Source organism: Symphodus melops (genome assembly GCF_947650265.1).
Source record: "Symphodus melops genome assembly, chromosome: 1".
Classification (NCBI taxonomy): Eukaryota; Metazoa; Chordata; class Actinopteri; order Labriformes; family Labridae; genus Symphodus; species Symphodus melops.
Genome location: NC_136691.1, coordinates 53,138,488 through 53,162,935, shown reverse-complemented (window position 1 = coordinate 53,162,935; position 24,448 = coordinate 53,138,488). Strand labels below are relative to the sequence as shown.

General features: G+C 40.6%; 1 protein-coding gene across 1 annotated transcript in view; it reads left to right on the top strand.

Annotated features, from left to right (window-relative positions):
* The first annotated feature begins 6,113 nt into the window (after nucleotides 1-6,113).
* Nucleotides 6,114-24,448, top strand: part of LOC306826102 (PDZ and LIM domain protein 5-like) — a 35,103-nt gene continuing 16,768 nt past the window's right edge. Inside the window, exons 1-3 of the mRNA XM_079347213.1 lie at nucleotides 6,114-6,228; nucleotides 6,730-7,007; nucleotides 21,862-22,013. Of these exons, the coding sequence (XP_079203339.1) occupies nucleotides 6,909-7,007; nucleotides 21,862-22,013 (251 nt within the window). The 5' untranslated portion in view covers nucleotides 6,114-6,228; nucleotides 6,730-6,908. The remainder of the gene's footprint in view (nucleotides 6,229-6,729; nucleotides 7,008-21,861; nucleotides 22,014-24,448) is intronic.

Sequence of the window (24,448 nt, the reverse complement as noted above, 5' to 3'; positions counted from 1 at the left end):
AGACGGAAGAAGTAGCTTACTTTCAGCACAGATTATATTTAGTTACTCTTACTTTAAAGGATGGCTTAAAATGGAAATGTAAGCTTGTGGGCCTACTTGATAATTTGTCACTTTGCTTCCAAACAGGCAGTGGAAGATTAAGAAGAGCAGTCGATCTTTAAGACTTAAATGTTGTGGATGGTCTCTATGAAATTAGTTTACTGTATGTCTCAAAGGACAGACAGCACTTTGCTTTTAAAATGCCTTTCTTCAATTAACCCAGACTTGGTGTGTGTGTGTGTGTGTGTGTGTGTGTCTGTGTGTGTGTAGGTGTGTGTGTGTGTGAGTGTGTGTGTGTGTGTGTGTGTGCACCTGTGTGTTTCTGTCTCTGTGCAGCTGAGGCCAGACTTTTCTCAGTTTATCTTCCTTAGGAAGGACAATCGCTTGGGCTGAGCTATCTGTCTCCCAGTGTGCTTGTCTGTCTATCTCTGTCTGCCTGGTTGGCTGGCAAACAGGGTGGAATATTTTCCACTGTTGAAGCAAGCAGTTATAAACAGTGGCTGAGCTCACAGATGAGATTCAGAGCACTGATAGCAGGCTCTTCTCTCAGTTCTAGGCAGGCTTTTAGTATTTTGTCAGAAGTGTGCTGATGTTACCTGAAAGTCTTGGATTTGTTGTTTTGTTTTCTGGACAATTCTTAAAGTTGTAAACTCATGGAAATGTTTGACCTGAAAGAAATTTCTATCCTTTTTGCATCTGATCAAGGAAAATCCCATTTCTGGTCTGACGTTGGCAGTGTTGGCAGTGTGCAAAAAAAATTTTTGGGGTCATTCAGATCTTTGTTTTTGGTTTCATTTGACTGAATTGATAAGTATAATTGAGTGTCATCTGCATAACAATCAAACTGAATGGCGTGTTTGAGGTCTGTGACTGTTTTCATCAAAGAGCCCTTAAAGTTCACACATACAAACTGAAATTGATCTGACAAATATGAACTTAATGCTGCTTCTGTAAGGCCAATAAGATGCTTGATGGTGTCAACACCAAGATCTGCAGTAACCGAGAGACACACATTTATGTATTAGATTTCAATTTATTTGTTTGACTTAAGTATTTCATACATTCATACAATTCTTTAGTTCAGTATCTCTACAGTTTAATACTTTCGATAAGCTCCAATAACTGTTTTGATTACCTTTAGCTAACTTTATAAATGTTCCTTTTTTTCAGGCACTTAGGGAAGAACTACTTCACAAAGAGAAATGTAAAGTGATTATCTTTGTATTTCTGCATGCTTAACAATAAATTTCATTTGGCTAATAACATTTGTAGTCATCAATGTATCAAACAGTACCACTCTTCTTAATTTGGCAGCAACAATTTCATCCAGTAAATCCAACCCAGAGGATTCACTGCACTGGCAAGAAAATCTTCGGAGAGAAAAAGGCTAGTGCACTATCCCTACCACTCACTGTGCAGTATTTACAGTAATGGTTTGGAGGATTAGTAGGGCTTATATCAGTCTGGAGAGGTCAGACTGATTAGATGGCGACCAGACAAATACTCTCCCCAACATAAATAACTTTTTATGTACATGTATGTGTCTTCCTCTACTGTCGGTTAGTGTGTAGTTACCGCTGTGTGAAAGTATTGTTTACCTGAATGAAAATATGAATTTTCCCTGAAATAGAATTCCCCTTCAAGAACTTCTATGATTGTTTTTTCATAGTCATTTGCACGCCCCATGTAGAGGGACTGTAGGACGGCCCTGGTTCAAATTTGACCTTTGGCTGCTCTCTTGTCAATCCCCACTCTAGCTCTCCCCCATTTCCAACTCGATCCACTGACTTACGAAAAATTAATCATAACAAAAAAGATTCCTAATGGTCTCACCTTTTGTTTTCTCAAGATCTGACAAAAAAGAATCATCATATATACTAATATCATGGCCACATTTTGTCACCACAGAACGTAAGTCAGGTTTATTAAAACGATCAAACCTTTGTTAGCATTGAGAGCAGAGATTTGACTGAAAAAAAGCTGATTTAGAATTAATGCTATTCAGACCCCAGCTGTTGTCTTCAAGCTTGACCTCAAGCATACAAATTATACACGAGAGAGATTGTATCTGCATGTTGACCCTCCGGGTTGTGTGTGTGTGTGTTTGGGGGCAGCTGGTGGAGTAGGGGTGGGTGTTCCCCTTTTACTCACGTGGAGGATGCATTAAATGTCATCAGAGGGGCAGATTATCATACCGTGAAGGGGTGGAGCTGGTTGGGGTGTGTGCATGTGGTAGGGGGCTTCTAAGCTGTGATCATTAAGCATGTGGAGAGGTGAGCATATGGGACTGGAATAGACCATTTCACAGAACAAAAGACTGGCAGGGTGTCTGAGGTTTCTTGCTGCAGCACACTCTCTATTGTTAGTGTTTGATATCATTATCCTGTGGACCTCAAATCTCCTTTGTTCTCTCTGTTACAGTTTTTGGCCAGTGGCCATTTTTGGACAATAAAAACAATTCATCAAATGTATGACAAAAGTATTTCAGAACTGTGAGACCTACGACTGGGCCCGTATTTTAGAAATGATATGTTCATGTGACTCAAAAGCACAATTGTCACACGGAAACGAGACACTAAGGTTAACCTTAGTAAAGGGATTTTTTTTTTTTATTTTTTCATCAGTCGAAAACTTGATTTCTAAAGTCTTCTATTTGTATTCGTTTCATTTGTGGCAGGCAATCTTATCTAACAACACTTTAACAACACTGTACAATACACCGTCAGGTGTTACAATGATAATCCTTAAACTTTTTTTTATAGCATCATCTGTAGCAGACAGGATAAACATTACAGATACAGTTTTTTAAAAAAGATTCTTGGGGCTTTCATCCCATTTTTTTTATTTAGACAGGACAGCTAAAGATAGACAGGAAGTGTTGGAAGAGAGAGCGGGGGGGGGGGGGTGTAGACATGGATCAATAAGCCTCAGGATTGGTAGTCGAACCTGGAACTAGTTTTGTCCCTAGTTGGTTCATTTCTTTCACAGCTGAAGGGAAATTTAAACTCAGTTTCATCGACTCTACGGGTTGCTATCTGTTTCTGTTTCCTGGCTTGCCTGCACCCGGGTCGTAGAGCGAGGAGAGCAGGCCCGGTCACTGGAGGGACTTAGAGCCAGTCTACAGCTTGAGCCCCAACTAGTTGCTGACACAAAGTATTCACAATTCAATGACATATAAATGTTTAGTCAACTTAACACACCTGTCCTTACCTGCGACAAATGCATACATGACTGTAGCCAATCAGGTGCCTGATACCAATTGAGCTAAACTGGGCCCAGATGTGAGGTGATAAAGGCCTTTTGGCACATCTTCTGGTGTGTCGCGAAAGAGCTCTTAACGAATGTATACATTCAACAAAAAAACATTTTAAACGTTTTAACTGTAAAGGGAGAAAAGTGAACACTTTTTAGAGCTCTTTCTGCAGCAGTCCCCCCCCCCTCCATGTTAACAGATGGACCAAATAGCAAACTTTAAAACAAACGTTCATTTTCCTCAAACATACTTTCTTTCTGCTCTTATCGCCCTAATAATTCATGTTCAAATGTTCACTTTTCTGCACAGGTCAGTTTTAGTTATTTGATGTGATCATGATGTAATATCACAGTTGACAAATGTGCGTCCTGCAGTTTTCTTGACCAGATGATCAGAGAAGAGTGAAAGGAAACATAATGAGCACTGAATCCTCACTGAACTGTATCTGTGAGAGTCTGCTTCAAACTGATACGAGCGTCGTTTCTGCTGAGGACTTTACAGACCTGGGGGATCTTTATTATTTTATCAGTAAGTCGAATAGGTTTAAGAGAGAGAGGCAGGGGATCAATTTAGTGGCTCCACCACTGCACATGTCTTGACTCTAAATGACATCACCAGCACAATATGGAAAGGCCAGCTGTGGGAGATATTTTGTCATTAATTTGACCGAGTACTTTAACTTTCATATAAACAGTGTATCTTCATTATCGACTTCCATCACTAAGTGTCAGTTACCTGTAAGTCATCACAATACATACTCTTTATTTTTATTAATTCCTTTCCCCCCCTGTAATTCTGATTTGATTAAAAGTATTTAATTATATGGACACAATCCTGAAAGCATACAGTGTAAAATGTGTGATATTGTCTTGAGCTCGACATGAAAGGAAAATATGTTCTGTAAACTGTTGTTACAGGACACAAAAGCTTACCAACGGTGTGCAGTGTTTTTCATTATTTTAACACTGGGGACTGCTGGCATTAACCTGGTTTTACTGGGTAAGGCAGATTTAGTCTCAGACATGGCATCAAACAAAACAAGTTTAACCTGGGGTGGGCTCCCACATGACCCATGCCATTTCCCATGAAGCTGTGTCCTAATCCAAACAGGAGTGAGAAACCATCTGTGCTGTAGCCCAGAATCAACGCCGGGCTTTTTGTGATTATTGTTGTTGTTCACTCTCACCCCCATCCAGACCCTCGTAGCTCTGCAGCGGATACAGGTTTAATGACTCTACCGCCTCTGCTCCTCCCAGCACCTGCTCCCCTATTGTTCAACATGTCTGTGTTCTCTGTTTGACATCATGTGTCTAACCTTTAGCAACACACTCATTATGAGCATCCTGTGTTTATTGGAGGGGCTTTAATTTATTTATTGTTCTAATCTTCTTTTTTTAAGTTTCTGTCTTTATGTGATAGGACAGTGGATAGAGTCCACATGCAGGAAATGAGCCTCAGGTCAGTCTTGACTGGAGGACAACAGACACACCAGGCTATCAGTGGCCCGTATTCTTCTTCTTACTTCTAGTCTGAATGTGTTGAAATACACATAGCCTCCCCACTGTGAAGTGCATGTGAGAAGAACTTACTCAGGAAGATTGCTGAGCAGTTTGCATGTGAAAATAACTTCTGCATGACATTTTCCTAAAAGAAGTCTACTCCCTGTCCAGCCACTTCCCTCTTCCCTTCATGTCCAATTTGTCCATAAGACTTTCCTGCAAAGAGCGCAGCTTGGACTTGGCAAGAGGTACTGGTGTGTGTGTGTGTGTGTGTGTGTGTGTGTGTGTGTGTGTGTGTGTGTGTGTGTGTGTGTGTGTGTGTGTGTGTGTGTGTGTGTGTGTGTGTGTGTGTGTGTGTGTGTGTGTGTGTGTGTGTGTGTGTGTGTGTGTGTGTGTGTGTGTGTGTGTGTGTGTGTGTGTGTGTGTGTGTGTGTGTGTGTGTGTGTGTGTGTGTGTGTGTGTGTGTGTGTGTGTGTGTGTGTGTGTGTGTGTGTGTGTGGGCCAAGAAAGGACTGGGATGAGTTTAAAATTGAGCCACTACTCTATCACTCTAAATACAAAGTCAATATTGATCCGTCTGGCCTTGAAAAGAAGGAAAGCCAAGGCACAAGTGCAGCAGGAGAAGACTTGCCAGGCGTCTAGGCTCAAATACTGAAGGAACAGATAAATAAGCAGGATGGAAATAATGTTGCTGCACTGATGCACCATGCAGGTTCAATACATTTCATGACAAATGTACAGTAAAATGATGAGTTATTTAACCATTACTAAGACGATGATCCTGAGTTAAAGGGTAACCTTTGTGGGGCCTTTGAGAAGTGTTCCCAGGTCATGATCTGGTTACGGCTTGTTCCCCCTTAAATCAAAAGCCTGTACCGCTGAGTCCATGTTCCCAAAATATCCGGATGAAAGATAAACCGTCCCATGCCTCCCCTCCCTCCCCTCCCTCCCCTTGTCATTCTCTGTGTGCACTGCTCCCACACTCTTTTCCTAATCTCCCCCTGTCACCCCCCTTTCCTCTACCCCCCCCCCCCCCCCCCCCCCCCCCCATTTTCTTCTCTGAGGGATGTCTCCTCCCATCCCCTAATCTCCCCCTTCTTATCATCCCCTTTGATTTCTCCTCCTCTCCCGTGTTCCCCTCACTCCACCCATGGGCCATTCCCCCACCTCTTTCTCCTCCCTCTCTCCTCCCAACCTAACCTCTATACACTCGCTCTTCCTCTGGCCTCCCTCTCCTCCTCCTCGCTCCCCTCCTCCCACCTTTCCCCTCCCCTCTGTCATTAGCTGGTATATAAGAGCATTGCATCCCTCTGCAGCGCTCTCACACACACATACACAGTGTGTTGACTGGGAAGGGGATAGTCCAGGGGAAACTAGGGATTACATTGTCTACCTGCTTGTGGAGGAATTATTATTTCTGGAATAACCATTAAAGAGGTACAGCCTTTCCTTTCTCATGATTATCGCCCTAATATTAAGAAATGTGCTGCTATTAAATGCTTAGTGTGAACTGCCTTCTTCTGAGTACCTTCTGGTTGATTATGTAAGTCAATTATGCTCCCAAACTGCTGCTCAATAATCAGATAGAAACACTTTTTATATATAATTCTGCATGTGTATGTGTTTACATTTTTACTTATTAGAAACAAGTGTGCAGCCTGATTTATGACAAATTTACCATCCCTTTCTTCAAAGTTTTACCATAAATATTGAAATGACATTTTTTTGGGATGTTTATGTAACGACAGTGTGTAATCTTCCTTTTTATTCTCCCCTTGACCCCTCTGTTTTTTTTCCATTTGACACATCTGCACACACACACACCTACACCTACACACAAAAACCCCATCACTCTATGTTCCATGCACTATCTTTGTCTTGTATACAATCTCACAATAACAATTCTGATGTGAGTTTTACTTCCATATCTCCTCTCAGATCTTGCAACATCTCGAAGCAGTCCTGACAGAAATTCTTACTCACCGTTGAAACCCAGTGACATCATTATTACCACCTGACCTGCAGCTGATTTTTCCTGCTCCTGGCATCAACACTTGTCAGTAACATCAACGCAGAGAGCGTGTTTTTCTTTTTTTTTTACATCGTCAGAAGAGACCATGAGCAGCAACTACAGTGTGACGCTGTCAGGACCCGCACCCTGGGGCTTCAGGCTGCAGGGAGGGAAGGACTTCAACATGCCCCTCACTATCTCCAGGGTAAGTCAATAACAAACGATTTGTCCTCTCCTGCACACAACTTCACGCTATGAACAAAATAAACCCTCCATGTTTTATCTCCATTCAAATATAGTAGATTTCCTGAAATGATGGCTGATAAGCATTTAAAAGGATGTCAACTGGTTTCCATGTTTCCTTCCTTTCCCTCTCTCCTCACCCTCCTCCCTATCTGGTGGTCTTTTCATCACCTCTCTATGTCTTCTTTGACTCAACCCCCCACCACCACCACACTTGCGATAGCTCCAGTGCTCACTGAATCATATGCCATCTGTCATGTATTGACCACAAAGGAAATCTTCTCTCGCTTTCTGAATGCATTCCACTTAACTGTCTGTGGTGAAAGTGCAGCAATCAAAGTTCTGGCGCACAAATCTTGGCTTTGGTCCCTCTGTGTGAACAAGTAACTTGATGGTCCCTTGGTTTCTCTGCCTTTCATTCTTACCTTTTTGTTGCCCTATTTAAATCTGTTTTTCATTCACACATTCGAGGTCAGACAAACACATATTCCCTCATCATTTAAACCCAAGTCTGATCCTGACACAAGATTATCCTTTCCAAAGTTTCCTTGAGCTTCTGTTTCACTCTGCTGGGATGCAGCAGCTTCACAGGCGTGCGCAAATTTACACACACGCAGTATATTCACGCGCACTGACACTGGCAGTGCACGGGCTTATGGCAACATGAGACTGATGATGGATGGCTTGCCAGGTTCTGTGCCAATCCCCCTAGGGGCCGCTTTGGGTTGCCATGTTTGTGTTATTACTTTGGATGTGATACTTTTCCCACTAACTGAAGCCATGTGTATTTTTACCACAGTTGTGCGTTTGTGTGTGTTGTTGCCTGAAAGTGTGTGCATGGACTCAAAGTTATTGGAGACGCTATCTGGGTAACTGAGAGGAAAACAAATGACAGACAGAAGACTAAATAGGAAAAGTAAGGCGGGAAGATAAAAAGTGACAAGCTGGAATTATACTCTTTACATAATGATGAACTTTGACATGTGGATGCTGTCACATCTGAAAGACATTTTGAGAGAAACGCTCTGCTCTGTCTCAAAATGCATTCTGAGGAAGTCATGCATCTTTACAAGATGTTGATAAATGGACATAAATGTTGATGTAAGTCGGGGTTTTATGTTTCCCAGAGAAGGTCAGGATAAACAGACTTGACCTCTGACCTTTACTGCAGCATCATGATGACAGTGAAATGGTTTGGGGCGGCTGTGACTCAGTTGGTAGAGCTGGTCGTGGGTTCGATCCTGAGCTCCTGCATCCACATGTCCGATGTGTCCTTGAGCAAGACATTTAACTTAAGTTGCTCTTGCTGCATGTTGGTGCCGTATGGATGGGAGTCAAGTCCACTTACTATTTACCCTCTACAGGTACTGGTGAAGGTTGTAGGTGATGACCATAAAGCTCAGAATCTGTGGGTGACATGACTTAGTTTGCTTTTTTAAAGATTAGAGAATGTTTAAGCTGATGATGAACTTTCTTGAAATGAATAAAGAGACAACAAACTGTAGTAAGATGAAGCAGAGCTGATGTGACTGACAGTTGCTTATTCATGCCACGGTACAAACAGAAGGAAGACGAGGTGGCAAGCGAGGTATGGCTGGAAATGTGTGGCTTTTAGTTTTCTGTTGGGCTGCAGCGTAATGTGATAAAAAAAACACAACAGAACTTGCATTTGGTTTTTGATTGCTTAACTAAGTGAGTTAATGTTTGGACCTCTAAAAGAGAAGAAATATAGATGTGTCTGAATGTATACTGTGATATTAATATGTAGATGATGTGAAAGAATCTCTAACGTGATGTTACTCAGTGGTTCATCTATCTCGATCTGCCCCTCTGCCGTCTTCATGCTTATCATACCTTCTTTCTCTTCCTCCCTTTTTACCTGTCTGCTCCCCCCTTCCATCCTTCTCTCTTTGTATGCACATGGTCGGGTGATAGGGACCAAAAATGTCACATCATGATATTTTTTAGCTGAACCCCGATACACAATATCTGAATATTTTTCCTGTAAAGAAATAATAAGAAAAAGATCAGTTATCCAATCAGCATGGACTAAATGCCAAAATGTCACACACACAGTTAAATTTACAGGCAGCTGCAGGCAATTAACATGTATGTGAAAAATTACACAAAATGAACTTAAAAAAAGTCTCTAAAGAGAATAGAACAATTATGTTCTGTTCTTCTTCAAAATATACATGTTTTATTGTGCTGGCGGTTTTTTCGTTATGCTCAGAGAGGAAGAGAGTCAGAGGCAGGTGAAGCGGGACAGACAGTCAGGGTAGAAATACATTATTTCTCTTACCGTGTCTGAAAACCAACATTTATGTCTTTATTACCAAAAGCTACGAGAAGTTTCTATTCACAAATGAATGTAGCATACTGTAAATGTTAAAGTGATGTCAGAATGAGGCGGCTGACCACAGCAAGTGCTCCTAGGCTGATGGGGGAGTTTGGTGCCTTGCTCAAGTACACCCTTAGCAGTGCTCATGAAGTGGACTGGCACCTCTCCAGCTACCAGACCAATTTTGCAGATTTGGTCTGCACCAGGACTCATCTTTAAAACTTGATATATTGCCCGGCCCTACCTAATACTTCTGTTTTATCTTACATAAGATATGACTCACTTCTAGCAAACAATATACTTAAGTCTAGATACAAGAATCAAGCCAAACCTACATCTTATACCACCTATTAAATCCATTTTATGATGATGAAGGGCAGTGTTTGTGACCGCTAATCACACACCGTCTGCCCACATACACTGGCACACACAACAGAAACACACACAGACTGCTCTGTGCCTGTTTAACCACAACGCTGGTTCTGAGAAGGTATAGAGGAGGGGTTATTAAAGAACACGCTGCTGCTGCCAAACCACACACACACACACACACACACACACACACACTAACAGCTGCTGCTGCTATATGTATGTGGTATGTGGACATACCGTGTGTTTTTGTTTAAGGCCCATGTCAAAGCAGAAGCATTAACACATTGAATTGTATCAAACCACAAGTGTACATCTTGAACTATCTGGCCCGTGAGCGCTGTTTTTCTCACAACTTCTCTTTCTTCTCTTCTTGCAATTTAGAAAAACAGATTCTTTGCAAGCCAAGATTGACATTGTTGCTTCTCAAAGTGCCAATGAAACCTTTTACAACGGCATTCCAGTCAAACATTGTCCATAAAAGGAGATATTTACAACAGAAAGGTTCATTGTGGCAAAAAGTGCCTGCAGACGCTCCTAATGGATTTAACAAGGAACACAGATAATGTTTTTGCTCAGTTCAAATAGGCGGCTGACTTAAAGAGAATAATGGCTGTTGTTTGGCAACATGGTGCACCAGAAGCATCGTACTAACTTAACACGTTTCCTTTTTTAGTGAATCAATTTAGTGAATGAATATACCGCAGGAAAGAGAAAAACGATTCCTGTTGATCTTTATAAAAAGAACATTTGGCCTATTAGAAAATCAATTTACTTATTTTTAATGATCTGAGGATTTTGAAGAACGAGGTCTCTGATGTGAGGAAACGAGCTTTTAATGATCTGAGGATTTTGAAGAACGAGGTCTCTGATGTGAGGAAACGAGCTGAGAGAAGAGCTCCTTGCCTTCTGTTCCCGGTTAAATTTACAACACAGTGAATCAATATTTAAACCTTTACCCAGAGCAGTCCACTTACAAGATCCACTGCTAAAATAATTTAAGGGGACGCAGCCCGGGGGAGCGTGTGCATTAGGCTTCTAAGAATAGATGCATCACTTTACAGGTCGCCTCCCATGACCGCACCCACCCCTGACAAACTGGTCTGGGATCAGTAGCCATATTTTAAGAGCTTCTGGATCCAGGCTTGATATTTAGCAGAGAGCATATTGGGAAGTTGAAAATCTACAACATATGAGAAGCTCTCATTCAACGTTGCATGAATCAATTATGTAAATGGATTGAGTTTGACTAACCAGGAACTCCAATCGGGGTCAAAAAATGTATTTAGTTTAGCAAAGGAGACCTTGTTGACAGCCATTGGTCCGTATTGGTTCCAATTTAATGCCAATATAACTGACTCCTGATTTAGAGATGAGGTTTTTATTGGGCATAAGTAACTATCTGTTGGACAAACTCTCTGATTTTTTTCATGGTCAAACTCAGAAAGAAAAGGAAGAACAGCGACCTGGAGTAAGACGTAGAGTAGTAGTACTCGAAATTGGTCTTGGTCTCAAGAGCGGTCTTGGGACCCTGTTTTGAAAGTCTCTGTCTCTTCTCACACATTGACTCAGTCCCGTCTCCAGTCTGAGGCCGAGAGCAAACCGAGTCAAGACACACACTGAAAGACAATTTTTTCAAGTCATTACTGTGATTAGAAAAAATAAAAAAAACACCTTTCTGATAAAAAATAAAAACTTTAATTGATTCATAAATTTGTATCCACTGCTTACAGCTGCAACCTTCCCATAGTTAAGGAAGTGACACACCTCCTGCACACTGGATCTCGGGTCTCGGGTACGTCTTGGTCTTCTTCAAGAAGAGGGACCAGCAACAATTTACACAGATCAATTCTTCTCGTTTTTCTTGAAAATAGACCAAAAAAAAGATTACAAAGAAGTCTTCAAAATTAAACCCTGGTATCTGCCCTGATTTTCACAGACGGTGCATCTCTTCATCTTTGTCTTCAAGAACATGCTACCACATTCTTTATGATACTCTTAAATTTGCATATCAGTGTTTATTTTGAGCTCCTTTTTAAGATCATTTGTACTTTTAGTCTTGAAGACCATTTCAATGCATTAGATTGTTATCATTGTTGAAATCCTTCATCTTAAGGTCAGTGCAGAAATGTCTGTGAAGATAAAAACAGGCTTTTAAAGAACTGGCAAACAAGCCCAGATAGTGCTGTGCTGTGACAACAGCAAGATGAATGGGTGGCTAATCTATGTTAAAACCTTTTCAAGGAAGTTCCTGGAACAGCCTCGTGGCTGCTTTCTCCTGAACCTCCCCAGTGATGCTTTTCAACAGGCGATGACAATGACTGACCGCAGTGATGGGTCTATTTTAAACATAGCCTCTGTCCTTCTGCCTACCTCCTCTCACCTCCTGTTTGATCTCTTACAATACTCCAGGCACGCATTAGAGACCAGGTGTCATGTCTGTGATGTGACTTTATGCCTCATTCTTTCATACTGGGCTGAGCCAGTTGACAGCTCCTTCATAAGAGTTAATTGTACTTAAATCCATCTTAATCAAACAAGTCCCATTCTTCCCTCTGAGTAACTTTCTATCTTGGAAAAACATTCCTGCAGCCAGAATCAACATTGATCATTTCCTCTCCCACAAATCAATCTGTCAGTGCTCATGTGATTATGTGTGTGTGAGGTGGACTTGTTGTATTTGGATATTGTAACAGGCTACACCTTTCTGGGTTCACACAGACCCTGACGATTAATCAGCCCTCAATATGTGTGGAGTTGAAGTTAACTCTTTTGCATGATTTGGCATTCACTTGTTCTTTTTGTAGGAGGTCATTCCTCTTTTCTTACTGCTCGTTCTTTATTAGTATTTGTTTGATGGGTTTGGACTGGTACACCACTGATGAATGATACACAGGACAGGGAGAAAAGACAGGGATACTCTCATGCCTCGATTTTGACCGTTGACAGCTTTGTGCTCTGATGACATCACAAAGACGCTTCTGTCATCACCAGAAATGGACTCACTAACACGTTGTAAGATATGCTGACATAAAAACCATGCATCAAAACAACCTTCATGTTTTTATTATGGATGTTGTTCGAGTAGTTAAGGGTGACAATTTACTTTATTTAAGATCCTAAAAATATGGATTAGCCGACATCAGAGAGTTAGAAATCGATCCTCACGCACAGAGAGAGTGAGTAACAAACACGAGAAAAACAAAACACTGAGGTTGTGCAACAAAATGCACTTCCTCATTATCAATAGCATCATCACACAAACATGCACTATATCAGAACATATGACATATGACATATGATATATTTTAATTGTCCAAACGTTTTAAAGAAGGCTATATATTTAATAATTACATATTTATTTGAGGCACAAATGTGTACAGCGGTGACTTGACAATGACTGGTTTGAATAGTCTATTGTCTACTCCATTTTCCACAGTAGCTGCTACTTTCAGCTGTGTCTGCTCCGACTTCCTGCCGGGACACTGAGCTGACGGCTGGCGTCATGTTTTTTTGACTGTGATTGTATTGGGTTCACAAAAAAGTGTTACGGAGTTAAAAAGGACAAAATAAGTTATCTTATGCTCCTGTAAGTTTTCAGCAGTGATTTGTTTAGGCATTGTGCAGGGTACCCTGAAAATGGATGCTTATGAGCAGACCAGACCTAATGAAACCAAGCTTTAAGAACCATTTCAAACATTTGGTTGGTGGTTAAGATCACAGATTTATTTCAGTTTTTTATTATTATTTAAAGTTTATTTAACCAGGAGAATATCATAGTGTTCTAGCCAATGGGGAAACAGCGCGATAAACAAGTTACAGACAAACAACACGGATCAGTATATCCTGAGTCCCAGAGCAGAAAAAAAAACGTTTTTCAAAGCATCTACAACCTGAAGCATCGTCCTCCAACACCTTCAATCTGCCTTTAAAAAGTTTTAAAGAGACCAGATCCCCTGGTCACAGATCATCCTGCAGGAGATTCAAGGCTGCATGGACCTGAAACTCCTTTTCCCCATTCTAAGATGCTGTCCTTGTATCGAGGTACAGGAGTCAAATTCAACTCTGTCAGTGTCAGTTCTTGTGTCTATTGCATCATAAAGGGGATGTTTTTATTTCCCAGATCATCTAAAAGAATTGTTCACGCTCTGAGCTGTAGATTTGTTTTATTAAAAGCTGCCTGACTGGTGATGCTAACATAATTTCTTCAGATCATATTTTGGGCTTTCGCCATTTTTTTTTTTTGCCAAGTTGACCAGAGCATTCAAGATATAAATAAGATTAACATGAAACAACCTGTCACTTTTGGATTTATTGCAGCTTCTGTAAGTGTGTGCCACTGATGACGCATGAGTGACTTACTGTGTGTTCATATGGAAGAAGAACAATCCAGACTTGTGTTCATATGGCGGTGTTCCCCAGCTCTGCTGAGTCCCTCAGCTCCCTGACAATCACTTCATTGAGTCTGGCTGTGAAAGCTGGTTTGTTCACTTCAAGTTTAGGAAAGAGCAGTTTTCTTTTACAGCTTAAAATAATGTTGTAGATTTATTGACGCTGATCCCATATGTGTGTGTTTTTTTTTACAATATAGCCCTCTGTTACTGTATATATGATTTACATCATTATGTAAAGAAAAAAACATGTTTCAGGACTTAAAATCTGAGAGACTCATAAATACAATATGTTTAAGGCTTTCCAACAGGCCTTTTTATGCGTTTTATTCCTTTATCGACAACTTTGACCCTTTTCATTACAAACCGGAGGAATGCTGTGAAGATTTGTTACAGCCATGCTTTTGCCTGTCATATTCATCACACATTTAAAGGATAAGGATAAACTTCATTGATCCCCAATGAGGGGATATTCGGGTGTTACAGCAGCTCCAAAAAAAACAATAAAACAGGTAATATAAACAGCATCAAAAGAAAAAAAGAACAGCTATAAGCACATTTACATTATTAAATAAAGGGGTTAAAAAAATACAAAAGACTTAAATAATACAAGAACTGCAGGTGGCAATGAAGAGCCCAGAAAAGTTGCAAAACCTTGTAAGCCGAAGAAGAAGAAGAAGACAGCTAACAGGTTAAAGAGTTTTTAAGGAGGAAGGAAATGCATGTAACAGCTTTGTAAGACCTGAAGGACGACTACAAACACAATGAGTTTTGGTGAGTAGCAATTTTATAGAATTAGACAATGACACTCTTTGCTGACTTTGCAGCCCCCTGTTGATCACAATAAATGAATGAACTACCTTGAAAAACCACATCAGAGTGTTTTTTTGTTATTTCTCTGTGGCTATAATGAAGCAGATGATTCTTAATGATGCTTGAATAGGAGAAAGTATGGCAGATCTGTTCGCCTGACTCAGTGTGCACCGCTTCATGTTTAATAAGTACAGTGTGTTTTTGTGTTTTTGTGGGTTTGGCATCTGTACCCTGAGTTAACTATCTATTGTAACTCCAGCCGATATGGCTTTTTCCTATTAGGCTCTCTAGCATTAACATACAAGCCATGCAGTGATTATTAGACACTGATGTACATACTGCTTTAAGCGGTTATTTTCAGATGCTTTCTTTAGACTGAAACTGTGTATGTTGGTGTGAAGGGGTGGATGTGCACCCACACATGCAAACACACGCTTTGCATTTCATATGCTGTTACAGGAACGTGTATTACTTGACAGCAATCAACGTGGGGTCTGAATCCATTAAGAAAATGTCTTTTACTTTTTTTTTTTTATTAAATCAGGTAATTGAGATCAAAATCTCTTTCACCAGGGTGCCCTGGCCAAGAGGGCAGCAGCACACGTCATAATAAATTATATTCAAAGATGCACTGATAACTTTGCTTCAGTTCCATCTATTTTTAGATCGTTACTTGGAGTTTTATTATTGTAGTTGTTGGTAATATGTGTAAGCTACACAAAGTAAATCCGGCATTTCATTGCATTCAAATACAAACTGGAGGCGACAACAACTGTCAGGTTTTTCAATTTAAGTCTATTCAACTTAAGTGTACCAATTGGAGCAGTTCCATCTCGTCTGAGTGTCGTCATGGAGACGACCAAAGCGCCAGGGACAACAGATGGAAATTAGCTGGTTAGCTCTTCTGTTGTGAGACTTAAATAAATATATATATATATATATATATATATATATATATATAAAAATAAAAATATATACAGTGTGTGTGTATATATATATATATATATACACACAGAGAGATATATATATATATATATACACACACACACAGATATATATATATAGGGCTTTCAATGGCCCTGTTTTAGATAAACTAATAAACTAAACTAAATCTGTAATTTTTGTTTCCCAGTGTAACTTTACTTTCCTAGAAGACTCTTTGCTCTCCATTCTTCTAAACACTGTATTCTTTTCTGGTTTTTGTGTTGATACAAAACAAGCCTCAGTGGCTTTCCAAATGTTCCTATACATCAGTATTGGCTTCCTTCATGTGTTGTTAAATCTTCACTTTTGACCCTCAAGCTAGCAGCTCAAGCCGCTCTCGGACCACAGCCAAGAAGATAGAAGTAAAGTGTACTATTAGCGACAGCTGTAAAACAGCAGTGGATTTTGTTGGATGAGCACCAGATCCTTCTCAGGTATTTCTGAAATGACTGGACGATCATTCAGGAGCATGAAAAGCTAATTAAATGTTGCCTAACAAAGTTTACTATGTGCTGCTGATGGATCATGCAGCCAGGTTGAGGTGATGTCTGCCCTGCTTCCTAATCTTTTCCCCTTTTCTCTGCTAACTTTTTCCACCTCTCTGCGTCTCTGCTGATTCTCACTCACTGTTTTATTTCTGCCACTGTGTCGTCTCACACCCGCTAAACTCTCCGCCTGCTTCGTCTTACAACAGCTTTGTTGTTATTTTTCTGTTTACTACGTTGCTTAGAGATCTGAGCGCTGTAGCTGAGCTGTAAGGCTTTTCCTGCTCTCTGTCATTTAAAGCTCGGAGGAACTTTCAGTTTGTGTCGATTAGGCGTCCACATGTGTACCTCTTTCCTTTGTTCTGATTCACGCCTGCAAATGGATACGCTTTTTTATTTCACAAAAATCTCACCCTGCGGCCTTTTATCACTGACATGTCTAAGTCATGAAGAATATTTGCTGAGTAAAATGTTAATCAAAGGCTGTTTCTGCAGCGTGCAGCGACTCTATTTCCTTGACACCTACCCCACATCAGCTGTTTCAGACATTAATAATAACAACTATATTGAAGTCATCAATATCGCAGCTGATGGCTTGATTTGTTTCTGCAGCTCATATCGAGGCACCAAGATTCATTTCGGCTAAAACTCCTCACAGGAGCTCTAATATGCGGAGACACAGAGTAATGTGCCACGCAGAGATGTAGTGTTACAAATTGGTACTGCAGTCCAAATTCAAAACATTGCAGAGAGCTGTCCCCCACCCCACACCTCCCACGAGACGATGCTCACACAGGTTGCTATGTCGAGGAGACTGTCCATGTCCAATAATTGTTCTGGTCGTGGAGCTTTTAACTGGTCTCATATCTGGGAAATCGAGAAGCATCCAAAACGGTCATGTTGGGGTACAAGCAGCAACCTTTTAAAAAATGAACCCAACGTGAAAGTGCACAATTCTGCAGGTCATCGAGTGTGCACTTGAGGCCGGCTCCAGGTTTGGGGGTGCCTTAAAACCGCCTACCTACCTCATCTGGTCAAAACCGGAAACCGGAAACAAAAGTTAGTAGGAGGACAAACAGACTGCTGCATTGTTGTCAGGGAAGGCAACACTTCAACGAAGCATGTTTCCTTTAATGTCTGATCATAGAGTAAAGTCATTATGATTTAATTCAGTAGTTATCCGACATATGTCTTCTTTTAAATATGAAGCGCAGGCCAGTGTGATAAAAAAAAGACAAGAAGCAGCTGTTCCTTAAGCATTTATCCTAATAATAAGTTTCTGTTTCAACAAATAAACAATGGAAACACTTCTCCTAATTAAATCAGAAAAATCTAAGTGAGTGAATATTTTTGAGTGCTGGCATATTCGAGCAGATGTTTGAGTTACAGAGAACAATCTATATGTTCATGTCTCTCACGACTCTCAGTGTTTCAATCATGGCGTGATGTGAACCATCTGCCTGTCATCTCTGTCACTCTGCTTGATGAAAGCAGGCATTGTTCTAAGCACTCAGGCTGGTCAATGTATGTTCAAACCAGACGATGTTTCAACACTCCTGCGAGGCTTCCTAGCTGTGTGTTTGAACCACAAGTTGGGTTTTTTTTTTTTCAGAGTACTTAAATCAGACAGAATATGTGTTGAAATCTGATGTAGCTGGGAGCAAAATGGAGAATTCATGTGTGAAGGCTTTAACACAGTGCATGTGTTTTTCTCATTTGTTTGAATAAGGGTCCATTCTTTCACTTTTGCATGAACGAGTTAAACAAGTTGTTTTCATGCCTAAATCTGACCAACCTGGTTAATGGAAAACAACTGCTGCAAACAAGTGGATCACAGTTGGGCCCTGATTCTGTTTGATTTGTTGATGTGAGGTACACATTGTTCACCACACAGAGGTTTTTCATCCATCGTTGTCTTGAAAACAGACTCTTAAATGGAGCTGAACAGGGGCTTTTTGCATCAACTCATGCATTGTCTGACACAGATTAAATACAGGCTTTTAAAGATGTTATCATTGTAATAAAACCTGTAAAGGATCAACTTGAAGAACTTTGTCGAAAAAAAAACAAACGAACAAAAAAAACCTTGCAATTGAAAATCCCAAAATAAGTGTATTTGCTTCCCCTCACTGTGTGCATGTTTGTGTTTTCATTCATCAAAAGGCCGACTCTTGCAGGGTTATTAATGTAAGTCACATTCAAGTGTCAGCGGACGTCGCTGCACATATGGAGCTGAGCTCAGCTGCTGTCAGAGAGAGAGCTTCATGAGGCAGAGTGAACTCACACATGCACATGTACGTGTTCGTGTGTGCTGAGATATGTGCAATTTGTTAAAGCTGCTGTTTCCTTTGAAGTTTTTTTTTAGTCATTTCAGATCCGTTACTCCTTTACCCTGGGAAACTGGAAGTGGGCAGCTTTTTAGAAGACAAAATATTTAGATTTCTGTTTCTGATTTTGCCAAACACTTTTTTTTAAACTCTTTGATATGAAAATGAAATCTAGTTGGAATCGTTTTAATCACAGTGATTAAAAACAAATGTGTTTCTTTTTTAAAAGATTTGCTTAGAGCATGAATAATTTTTAGATTAACAATGCAAATATTCAGTACTTAAAATGGAATAAATCATCATTTGTTAGTTTCAAGAGTTCATTGTGTTCTTATTTGATGCACATAGAAGTAAGGTTATCAAAAACTCTTTTCATACCTCTAATGATCAACAGTATGAGAAGAAATGACATTTTCGAAAGCAAAATCTCTTGCATAAGTCAGATGTGTTGGAGAGGCATGAATCCATCAAAGATGACAGTCAACCTCCTGCACACTGGCTAATTGCACAGACACAACAGCCATGTTTTGGAGTCCAAGTGTTGATCATTGAGAGGAGGATTGATTTTTACTAGAGTCATATCAAAGTTTAAACTTCAGATGTTGAGACAACCTGCGGAGACATAGACTGATGTTTTATGGGTCATTATGCATGTTTCATTGTGTTGGCATGAGGCAGGAGGATAGCACTAATTGGGGGGGAAACATAATTGAACATTTTGTGGCAAGTTTTATGGTCCATAAAGGATCCAGAGTGGTCAGGATGAATACGGCTCTTTGAAACAGGTCAAGATGTTCACAGAGTAATGTGCCCACAGATGCAGAGTGCCCTTCAGTTTTTTTTTATAATCCTTTCCCTCTGTTTCTCCCCTCTTTTCCATCCATGCAATTTTAATCAGTGTCAAGTCGATCCCTCATTACGCCCTCTTCTTCCTGCCCTCTGCGGTTGTGAGGGCTGCTGAGTGATGTTGCGTGTGTTGGGCTAATATATGACTATAAAAGGTTGGGGCCACAGAGCCTTAAAGCTAATCCGGGTGCAGAGCCTCTTTTATTAGCTGTGCCTGTGTCTGTCTGTCTTTGTGTTTGTGTGGGTGTGAGACAAAGATAGAGTCGAAAGAAACACACACACACACACACACACACACAGAGTGAGGATGTACTCGTAACACGCCAAAGATGACAAAACCTAAACATTACACCCTCTCATCTTTGACTGTCACTTCTCTTTCATTAGAAACACATTTTCATGACCTAAACTTAAACCGTCACATGGCAGCTAAGCTCACTGCAGGAGCCACTTTACACTGTAGCTACAACAAGTCTGTGTGCATGTGTGTGTCCACTGAAGTGGTCTGTGTGGTCCCTTTTTCACAGTGTCAAAAGAAACAAATGACCTCACTCCCTCTTTGGACATACGCAGACCTTCTGTGTGACCAAGAATGGTCAGAATCACAGCTGCCAGGTGGTTCTGTTCTCTAAGGACTTCAAAAATATCCTAGTCCATTTTTATTTACAATATACCACGAACAACATAGGAATTGTTAGTTCATTTCATTGCGTACACTTTGGTATTGTATCATAAAAAAGCCAAGATCAGTGACAGCAATACACCTTCACATGTGGTCTAAATGTAGATGTAATGCGTCAGCGTCATGGGAAACAGACGAGAGATAAAGTAACATCCTACGCACTCCTCCAAATCCGACGCTTTCCTGCATCTGCAATCTGATAAGAATGACTCTGGTTTAAATGTCACATGCTGCCACAATAGATTACTCAAAACACTGCTACATTTGGCTGATTTAAGAAAAGCTAAAAAGGTACCATATGAAGAGCCGTTTAGGAGTTGAAAGAGTTGACTCTAGACTACAGTCAGCTACAGTGGTGTTCCTGTGCGATGGTAAATTGCCTAGCAACTGTTAAGCTTTGCTCACAAACAGATTGATAAAATGTTACAGCTGTTCTCCCTGAATATTTTGTTTTATATATTTGATGTAGCTGTCAAGCACAGAATTGTTGCCATACAGAGTAAGTGCACATGGATCCATGTTGAAAAGCAGGGTCGGTATAATATTCCAGCACAGCAGTTAAACACAAGTTCTTAATTGTGGCTTCAATCTGTTTCAAATTAAAAAGCTTCCCCCCACAGTGGAAGTGCAGCAATTAAACTTAGTTTGGATGCAGATGCAGATACATAAAAAAATAAAAATAAAAAAACATCACAAGAAATACTCTGAAAAGAGAGAAAATAGAAACGATAGGAATGCATAATTCATGATTTGCATCAACTAAGACGAGTCTGGCTTGAATGTGCAGATTCCTTAAATCCAATAAAACTGGTAGGTGTCCGATGTAGTGATCCATTAGCTATTTGTCACCTTTTAAAAAGGGTTTTGTAAGGAGTAAAGTGGCATAATTGCTTTTTACTAGAGCTAGATACACTTTTCTCAACCTTTGTAATTGTTCGCCAAGATCAGCGTCATTTTTTTTTTTGCTTACAGAAGCAAAAGTTAAAATGAACATCATCCTTGGTTCATGCAGCTGTTTGAATTTTGCTCTTAATTCAAAATTTGGTCCTGCATGATCAGTGGCAGTTTTTTGTGGCACGTCCAACTAAGAGGAGAGAGGGGTGTAATATAATCCACCTGGCCCTCTTGAATCCCTTGGAGGAGATGAAAACATTTTGGAGAGGAGACATCAGGGCCAACATGCCAAGATTTCTGCCACCAAAGAAAATGGATGGATTGCATTCTGGCGTTTTCTTTTTTCTCTCCCAAAGTGCTGTGGTTAAGAGAGGTTTTAATTTTTTTTCTTTCCTCTTACAAGTTTTAAACCCTGTTTGACAGCAGGCCATAAAGAAGAAACAAAGGTTACTGCAAATAGGACGGCTCATGCTATTAGACACGCATCAGTGAATGTACAGTCGACCCTTTATCATGTGGCAGAGGACACGGTCTTTCATTAGCTCCAGCAAAATCCTTCTGTAATGGAATGATACCTTGCACTGTTCACTTCACCTTGACCCGCCTTCTTGTTTATTAAATCTGACTGTGTTATTGCTGGTTCTGTACATATTATAAGATGTTTTCTGTGTGTTTTACATTCAGCTGACAGATGCTGGGAAGGCGGTTAAAGGCGGCATAGCTGTTGGAGACTTGGTTCTTTCTATTGACGGCATCGCCACGGAGGGCATGAACCACCTGGAGGCCCAGAACAAGATCAAGAGCTGCACCAGCAACCTCAGCCTCACCCTGCAGAAGTAAGCCATGAGCTCACACTCAGTGTACATGCGTGATTAAAAAAAAAAAAAAAAAAAAAAACAGAACCCCAGCTGCTGCTTTTGACAATGATTTAACGTGTGAATGGGACTGGGAAGCCATTTATCACCTCTGGAACACAAGATCCATGCACGCTCTTTCAAACACTTCCAAACAACCCATCTCTGCCTCAGATTTAAAGTCCACAATTCCCCTTTCAACCCCAGACATCCTGCACACAGGCAGATGTTCACTGTTGTTGTAGGAGTTAATCTTCATTCGAACATGCAGCATCACCATTAGTTCTGCCTGATCTCCCATTCCCTGAGGGACGCCCGTATAGCTGAAGTTGCAGAGAGAGCATCACATATGTGGACCACCACTTCTTCCCCAAGGCCGACTTATCACTGTTTCAGGGAATCTTGTTTTACAGAGAAGCTAATTTATTACAAGCAGTTGTTCTTACTGTGTGTTTGTGTGTGCAGCTTTAAATTGGGTCTCATGTGGTTTGAATAGCCGGTTTCTTTTGCAGAACTTCTACCCGTGGGCATGCATGTGTTTTTATTTTACATCTGCAAGATAACGAAAAGAATGAGCAGATGAGCAGTTTACAGGAAGGAGGCACAAAGAACAGATGTTTCTTTAAATGAAATCCAAATTGGCTAATTTGATAATGAGCTCAAGGTTGTAGTTTTTTCTGTGTTTAGTTTCATCTCTGCTTCTGCATGTCTGGATTTCTCATCCAGGCGCTTTCTTTCAGGACTCCCTTCATTTGAGGCTAACTGAGCATGTCCTCTAATCTATGTCCAAACGATGACAGAGTGAAGATGTTTGCTTTCGGTCGAGTGGCAGAGAACAAATACTGTAACACCACAGAGCTTATACAAACTCAAGGTCAGGGATTGATGAGTGAAGCAGGTCTTAGAATAATGCTTGGCTGAAGGTCATCAATGGATGAATTACCTGTCAGAGCCGGAGTTTATATATTGATTAATGTTTTTTGTACGAAAGAAAGGTCAAAGAATGTGCTGACTACAATGTGGAAGGAGCTGAAATGGTTTTTGCAGGGAGCAGCAGCTAAGTGTGTGATATAATACTCCCGAAGGCCTCCCAGATTAAACTAGTCTAAATAGTAAATAAGCTGATCTTCATACTACAGGTGTCTCTGAAGCTTTTTCACCTCTTTAAGCTTTTTTGTCGTGATACACCTTGATCAAGTAGTGCCAGAAAATCCCACTCTGCTTTTGTCAAAGGAGCTGCCATGTTTGTGAGTGTCAGGGTGTGAGGGCGTGCGTGTTTGTCGGACTAGCAGGGGCAATTCTAGGGTCTGTTCGGGCACTAGGCAAACATTCATTGGTGGCCCCTTCCAAGCAGCATCCATTATTATTTTCACAGCAATAATGCACGCGACACTGAGCAAGACATTGAGTGCTGTCAGATGAGGCCCCATTAAGAAGGTTTCCTACTGTCACACGTACATTTTTGGCAATGCTGTGGTATAAGGTTTGTCAGCCGTTGGGGGGGGCCCCTACTGGCCTGGGGCCCCAAGCAGTTGCCTGCTGACAAGTAGCGCCTCTGCGTACTAGATAAAGGATTATCTGTTCTTCATCGCTCTGTGTCTGTGGCAGACATCAGACTCGAAAAACTCGATTCATGCCCTATTGGAAACACATGAAACGGCTTGTTTCATTAAGTGGCAGAATTATAATATTAAGGCTGTGTGAGCAAGCAGCCATGTTGGGAACAGCTGGCTCCAGCTTCTGCTTTACTCAAATACTGTTTGGTCCTGAAGATTGACATAATCCTTTAATATTCTCCAGACTGTATTTACTCGAAAAAATGAGAGTTAAAAGGTTCCATTCTGTTTGTCTCTTGGCATTCGTTGCCACTGTGAGTGAGACATAATGTACATTTTAAGAGTGTCATGCCAAGGTCAACATCTGGACTTTAATGGGTTTAAATGCGCAATGGAAAGAACCATTCTTGTCCCTTGTTTCTGTTCAGTTTTTACAGGCGTCACTTGCTTCTCTTTGAGTTGTTCCATCCTGCGCACACGTTTGGATAGGGTTTGTCACTGAGTCAGATCAAGAGGAATGATAACAGTGAGGAGATACAGAGACATGTTTACAACCAATGCAGTGTCTCTCTTTCTGTGTATCTTAAAAGGAGACAGGTTATTAGTCTTTGTCCAAATAAAAGGAGCACTGGGACAAAAAGATGGACAGCAGATGTGTGAAGGACAAGAAAAGAAAAATAAACTGTATGATTTTAATTATTTCTTTAAAATCAGATTAAGACTGTCATGAAGATGAATTTGTCCGAGCTACATGTTAAAGAAGACAAGGCGGATGTAAGGAATACCCCGGGCATTAAACCATCCATCTACTTTGTGAAAAACATTGGATCTGAACAAGGATTAATTTGCTGGAAAGTAAAG